Here is a 7,579-nt window from a genome sequence, read left to right as displayed (position 1 = left end):
TTACTACATTCCGTAGTCACCTCACCAGCTACTGTTACCGACTTTTATTACATTACCCCAATATTATCTTATAAACTGTATAAAAAAATATATTTTATTTTTTAATAGGCCACGTGATTGCTCCATTAGCAAAAGGGAGAAAAATGGTTATTACACTGGAGGGCTAATTTATCAAGTTTGAAGCAATATTGTGAAAAATACATGGAAAGCCCTGTTGTTTGTACTTGCATGTACAGCAGATAGTTGCGCTGTACTTCCCTTTAAGTATATTGCTCTCCAGGGCCACCCCCTGCCACCTTGAGGCGGCTTCCGTGCTGCTGTTCCTCCCCAGTGCTCATCTTTCTGGGGGGGGGGGGTCCATGACTACTGCAGAGAGTGCAGTTGTGCTTTCTTTCACTAGAAGATCTGAATTTCCAGTTTCAAACTCAGAAATGTTAAAGTTACAAGACAATGGGGCCCCATGATTTCTGATAAATTTCTGACCCTGCAAAGGTCTAAATAGAATAGTTACAAAGAATGCTTTGTATAAAAGAGACAGATGTGAGAAATTGCCATTTTGGGTGTGTCATTTACTTATGTTATGCATGTGTTTGTGGCATATTCATATTATACATTGTGGGGTTGACTGCAGAGTAAGAGTGTTATTATTGTAGAGTTATTTTAGGTATCTTACATTCCAAGTCACACCCTTACCCAAATTATACATATCAAAGGGTCTCTTATGGATGAAAACAGGGAAGTTTGCTACTGGAGCCATGAAACTGATTTGGGTACGGTAGAAACTTGCCCAACAGTATGTGGGCAAGTTGGGGGGTTTATCTCCACATCTGATTAGTTGGAAACTGTAGAGGCAGTTATAAAGTTATACACCGGGGAGATAAAGAAGGGAAGCATTCAGGGATAAGGGCCTAGGAGAGAGAAGGAGAGAATATGAAGACAGAAGCAGCCTGAGAGAGATGACAGAGCAGCCTGAGAGCAAAATGGAAGCAATATCCATCAGATGACCCAGAGCAAGAAGCAATAAGGGCCTTGTAACAACAATGTCCTTCTCACATTAATGAATGTAACTTGTACTAAAATCAATATAGTGTAGTAAGGTACACTAAAAAGTTAATTATAGGTCATGTTAATCTTTTTTTGCTGATAGTGCTGCTTTGTAAGTAATTGTTATTTCACGTTCCTAAACCTGACTGTTTGCCAACCTGACTGTCCTGTCTCAACCATTTCAGAATTTCCAATGCTAATGGACTACTGCTGCACAAATATGGCAGCCCCCTCATAAAGGAACATGGGGCAATGTTCCCTCTAAGCTGTGTGCTAGTGTACACACACACAAATATTGAGGCCAGTGTAAAGAATAAACTGTAGTATGCACAAATATTTTTTTGTGAATTACATAAAATGTTGCATTTATTCTGACCTCCCCATAGATTTCAAAAATGCACACACAAGTTTAAAATATGTGTTAAGATTTTTTTTGTGCACATAGCAGAGAAGGAATTGGAGGGAACACTGAATAGGGGATCACTTAGACAATACATACATGGCATCTAAATTAGCTGTACTATCATAGCCTTGGTGTCTTGCATCCTTGATATCAATGCCATCAGCAAGTAATGTGTCTAAAATTTCTGAAGCTAAGAAACTTCCAGTTTTTTTGTTTAGTGTGAATGAAGTCTATAAAACTTTCTTCACCTGTCACTTTCCACTTTCACATCTGGTTTAAAGTCCCAGAGCAATGGGTGTTATTTAGCGTCTTTTATTTTACCAACAATCCTTCCCAGGATGTTGATACACTTATTTTTAATATTATGAGAGTAACTAGTTGATCGTTTTTTGGTGAGTTTCATCTTTTTTCAAGTGCCATGTTACTTCTATAGTATCAAGATATATGCCAGCTTGTGGGTTACCAATAACATCTGTTGAACATCATCAGTAAACTTTTTTCCTTCATTCTTTTTCCATGAGTTTTCACTTTAAATGCTTTTTAGGTTGATCTGCAGAATTTTCACGAGCTGGAATGCAAGATTTCAAATTCTTCTTTCAAACTCTCTACCACTGGGTATTTGCTTAGTGATCAATTTTGGATTAAACAAACACTCTTTGTGATACGGACTCTCCAAACTCCCAGTCTTTACCCTGACCAGGGCCCTGCTGTACAAGGTATCTTCTGAATTTATCAGAAATTTATGGCCATGAGGGTGGAACATTTAGATACGTATATCTTAATGTAGGGCTGTCTTCAGCAGGGGTATCTTCTGATATTGTGTCACTGGTGGCATATACTGTATTTCAGTATTACTTTCCTCACTGTCTGATTCTGCACAGCATTTTCTTTTCTCTTACTCTGGGATTAGTTCAAAACAGATTTCTGGAGCTGTTTTCCTGCTGCTTCTGTCTCAAACCTTTGAACCAATGCCACTTGGGCTTTCTTCTACATAGTAAACAGTAAGTTAGGTTGAAAAAGGACACACATCCATTAAGTTCAACCATTTAAATCTATATACAGTGTAACCTGTCTAAATGCTATTTGATCCAGAGGAAGGCAAAAAAAACCCATTTGAAGTCTCTCCAATTTACTTCAAGAGGGGGAAGTGAAGATGAAGGTGTTTCCGCTCTTATAATTTTGCTTGACTTTAGCCATTTCTAAAACTGCTGTGACAGATTACTTCCTTCATCTTCCCTTCTCTTTCTTCTTTTTATAGATTCTTTGCTAGATGTTTTTTGGATGACCTAATAAAGTAATAACATTATATTTTTTATTCAATGTGTTTCAAAAGACCAATTAGATAATGCATAAAACACAGTGATCTATAACTAAACTTCCCAGGGCTAAAAGGGCTATTATTACATGAAAGGAAAGTGACTAAGCTGATAATGAGAAAAGAAGCAGCTAAAAAAGGTAGTTATTGAGGAATATGATTAATATATATTGTAATTCTGAGCTATCTGGCTAATGGGTTTCTGGATTACAGATCTCATACCTGTAGTTAGTTAGTTAGTTTCAAACTCACTGCACATTTATGTCCCATGTGGGCCCTCTTCAAGCCACTGACTAATGCAGAGTAAGAGAGCTGCAAAGCAGGAAGTAGTTCTCTGACTATTATATTACACATCCAGTCAATCCAGCCATTATAGATTACACATTTCGCTAACTAACTAAATTAGAAACATTTTTATTTTGCACAAGCTATCTATTAGCCAAGTTTTTATTTTTACACTGAACTGTTCCTTTAAGGGGAGATATAACTATATATAAATATTTAAGGGGCCAGTGTCGGACTGGGGCACATGGGGCCCACCAGAGAACCTGATCTGAAGGGTCCCCTAATTTACACACAAAAGCCCACAAGGGAAAATAAAAGCAATGCATACCAAAGTAAACATTTTCATTTGTATACTATTAAATTACATTAAGTTGCAATAACTATTAAATAAGTTTAATACCAAAAAACAACAATACTAAAGAAATATGTTAAAATCACTGCACATACAGTATAAAGCAGTATAATTGTTAACCACTTTTAATCACCTATAAAAAAAACACAAAATTGTTGTGTATTCCACAATATTATCCGTATAGTGTATAAGAGAAATGTAGAGTCCGCAATTTACCACAGCCAGGTAAAAGATGCAACCAAGGTTCCCAGAGATGAAACGATTTATTCAGATTATCCAGCCCAGAGACAGCAAATGATACAGAGATCTTTCAAAATGTGCCCACAGGTTATACTTCCTTCCTTCTCTCTCTCTGCTTCCTAATCTCTTCTCCTCTCCTTCCCAATCTCTCTCTCAACCAAAAACCAACTCCATTGTTATATTGTTTCTAGGCCATTGACCCAAATGGAGAATGGTTCTGATTGGCTGATGACAAGTTAAACAGGAAAACCAGCTAATTTCTTTAGATGTCCCTTTTACCAACAACAATTGTACAAACAGTTCCTCTTTGAAATGTAAAAGACCCTCTCAAGATGGTATCTTGGAATGTGTCCCACCTATTTCTTATCTACATTTTATTACAAGACAGGATGTCCTCCTTTGAGGGAGGCAAATACCTGGGGGTTAATTATAATCCTTTGAAGCAAGCAGGAATTCCTACATGTGTGAAATGTGTGTACAGCTGTCATTGGAAAAATGCTAGATCTTATCATATATTACTACACTCCCCCACTTGGATCAGTTCTACTCAGAATTGATCCACAACATATACAAAAATCTCTTTTTTTTAAAAAAATTAATAAATAATATGATGCCATTATGTTGTAAGGAATGCTAAACCAAGGCTCTTAAATATTTATAAAAAAATTCTGCTAGAACTGGTTACATATCACTTCTCCAGCTCTTTATGTTCCCTCATTTAGGATGAATAAGGTATCCAACACTATTGCAAGTGGCAGTTTTGGTGTATGTTATGAATTAGACGAATGAGTCGATTCTCTCCTCAGTTGATATGTTCAGTCACCATTGAGAAATATGCACCATCTTACTGTATGAGCCATACTCAGTATTTGCAGAGAATTAGTGCAAATCCTTATGCAGACTGTGGAACTGTTCATGTCCACAAATTCCATTCTTTCCAGAGTTGGGGACTTTATGATCCAGGCAGGATTGTTTGCCACTTCCATCACTCCCCCACTTCCCTACTCAATAGACAAGATAATGTCCTTGCTGCATTTGGTTTTCCTCCAAAGGCTTGGCTCTCTTTATTCCATTTTGCTCTCAGTAGCAGTTGAGTTGAGTACATAGGATCTTGTACTTTTGCTGGTGTTAGGTGGCATTGTCTCTCTTTGTCATCCATTTCGTCTGTATTCCTGTTCCTTTCACATCCCACCTTGCCACCAACTCTAGCTTTGGACACAATATCACCCTGACCTGATTCATTCAGAATATTAAGGGTTGTACTTTACATCTGCAAATATGCAGCAATAACATCAATATTCTGAATATATATTCTTTTATTTTTCTAAATCCACCCATGTCTATACATTTAGCTCCCAATACCCTCTATTGACCATATGCTAAATGTGAGCCCTTGTTTAGCAACCCTAGGCAGATACACATAATTAATCAATATATTTGTACTATCTCTGGGCAATTCTCTGGGATATATTTTTTTTGTTTTTTTTTTTTTTACATTAAAAACAAAACATGTACAGTATACAGAAAGAAAAACATGGAATAACAGTAATGTAAATGTTGCATAAGTAAAAGTCTCAAGTGTTTTTAGAAACTTTGCAAACAATGTCCTTTTTGTATGTTAATGAGTTCTTTCAATTTACTTCCTTTCTTTTCACAGAGGACTCTTGTCACACATCTTTAGTCCTTAATCACAATCACAACCTGTTTTATTTGGGGAAAAACTTTAGCTCAGAGGAATTCTGTAGAACATATATTGAAATCACAACAGTATCCAGTCTACTGCACTACTGTATCCATTCAAAAGTTTTCTCTGTGGTGTCCAGCTCCAACACCTTTCCTTAATTATTATGTTAATGTATTCACTCCCCCACTTAAAAGCTTTGGTTCCTTGAGCAAAATTTTTTTTTTTTTTTTTTGTTGCAGGATAGACCTGTGCTTTTGCCACTCCCATCCATAAAATTACTGTTAGGAAGCCATGAATAAAATTTTAAAAACAGTTCAGCATGATTAGATTATCTCCAGTCCTACTTAATTGTGGTATGAAAAATGATAAATAAAAGTAGTGACCAAAGATTCAGGTACATTGATCCTTCTGCTGGAAGACCTTTTCCTGAAAGATATAACTTGGAAAAACATATTACTCCATGTATTCCACATAAAACAACAAAGTTAAGTGCAAAAAAAAACTATTAAAGTGTTCTACATTGGTATTCACAGGTTTATAGCTCTGTGTTGAATACCTCCCCCTTGGTCTGTAACACCAGAAGTTGTAAGAGAGACACACCTTAATTTGGACAATTCTGCCTCCAGCACAGAAACGTTTAGTTTCAAGAGATCTCTCTCAGCCCTTATGGTATCATATTCCATTTTAAGCTTGTCATGCTCTCTTTTCAGTTGGGGAAAGGGTATCCAGGATTGTCTAGGAGCCCTATCTTTCTTCTCCTGTTCATATTTCCCTCTTTCTCTCTGCCATTCTGAATTGTAAGCTCTATTCCCTCGCTGAGGCCCTCTAAAACCAGCATACTCTTTATTTTGTTGTCCTTCTACCCTAAAGATTCTAGCGGCATCAACTGCAAAACTTTCCTTTCTACTCCTTTTCCTCCACAAATTATCTGCCCTTAATAACATGTCTTTTAAATCAGTAGGGTCAGGTGTGACTGATAATATTCCTTCCCTGACATCCTCTTCTAAAGCCTCCAACAACATCACTCGATGGAGTAAGCCACCATGTTCAAATCCTGGATTACCAGTCATCAATTGATCCATCACTGTGGCTATCCTATCACATAGTTCATATGGACATTCCTGTTTCATCTGTTTAATCTTACCAGACAATGACACATTTAAAGTAATGCCATACAACGCTCTCAGCATTTCTCTAAAAACATCCCTTGTCCTTCGCTGCTGTCCACAGTTTTGTACAATCCTAACCCACAAACCATTTCCAACAACTCTTTGTAAGATTCTATCTATATCGTCTGTATTCAGGTTATATGTTTCTCTAACCCTTTTTAATTCACAGAACCATTTCATGAATCTATTTATGTCATATCGTGGTACCTGCCCAATCTCTCTAACAATAGCATCCATCTCCTGAGGCTTTAATTGCTTTGATATGAGCTGTACCTCACCTGAATTGTCAGTGTTTAATACAGTGGTAGTGACAACAGGGGCTGCTGGGAAACTAGATGCTTGATCCAATTCATTCCATGGATAAATTTGTTTGTGCTCTTTAAATTTGGAAATATTGTTTTGACAAAGTTGATCAGATTTTTCACCAACTTTATCAAAAGCAATATTTACTGCATGTTTGTGTTCCTCCAGCTCCTTCTCTATATCCTGTATTTTCACTGACAATTCATCATTTGTTGCTGTTAAATGGTCACACAGATTGGCCTTTTCAATTAACGCTTCACCAGTAGTAATGGCATGCAATCTTAACTCAGAAATCTTTTCATTTGACTCTTTCAGCAAAGTTTCATACTTGTCAGTCTGTTCTGTAAAATCATTATCCTTTTGTTTAACAATTTCTGCCATTTTTAAACAACAGGACAATAATCCCTGAAGGACCATTCCTTTACGTTTTGATTCCTTAGTTTTCTTATCAAAAACACTGTCAGCTATAAAAATTTTCATTAAATCCCATGAATCTTTACATTCCTGTGGGATTTCATATGGTCCCCCATGGTTTTTAATATAATTTAATAACCACATGCTGACATTTTCTCCCTTATTGCTTTTATCAACAACTGCAGCCATTATGTATATGTAAAAAAAAAAAAAAAATGCTAACAAGAAATAATTAAAAAAAAAACAATGTTCTTACCAACCCTTGAGGTTCACGGTCACCAGTGTCCAGACCACAGTCCTAGGGTTCCAACCTTCCTTCCTTTCAGGGCTCCACAGGGCTTGCAGGCTTTTGGGTCACTAATCCTTCACG

General features: G+C 36.7%; 1 protein-coding gene across 1 annotated transcript; it reads right to left on the bottom strand.

Annotated features, from left to right (window-relative positions):
• Nucleotides 1-5,537: 5,537 nt before the first annotated feature.
• On the bottom strand, nucleotides 5,538-7,529 carry xmc.L (marginal coil Xmc L homeolog). The gene is given in 1 exon segment (NM_001088686.1): nucleotides 5,538-7,529. A coding segment is annotated over 1 exon segment (1,548 nt). The 5' UTR covers nucleotides 7,399-7,529; the 3' UTR covers nucleotides 5,538-5,850.
• Nucleotides 7,530-7,579: the final 50 nt, after the last annotated feature.

The sequence above is a fragment of the Xenopus laevis genome, chromosome 7S (genome assembly GCF_017654675.1).
Source record: "Xenopus laevis strain J_2021 chromosome 7S, Xenopus_laevis_v10.1, whole genome shotgun sequence".
NCBI lineage: Eukaryota > Metazoa > Chordata > Amphibia > Anura > Pipidae > Xenopus > Xenopus laevis.
Note: the sequence above shows the minus strand (reverse complement) of the source record. Positions and strands in the feature narration are given on the sequence as shown.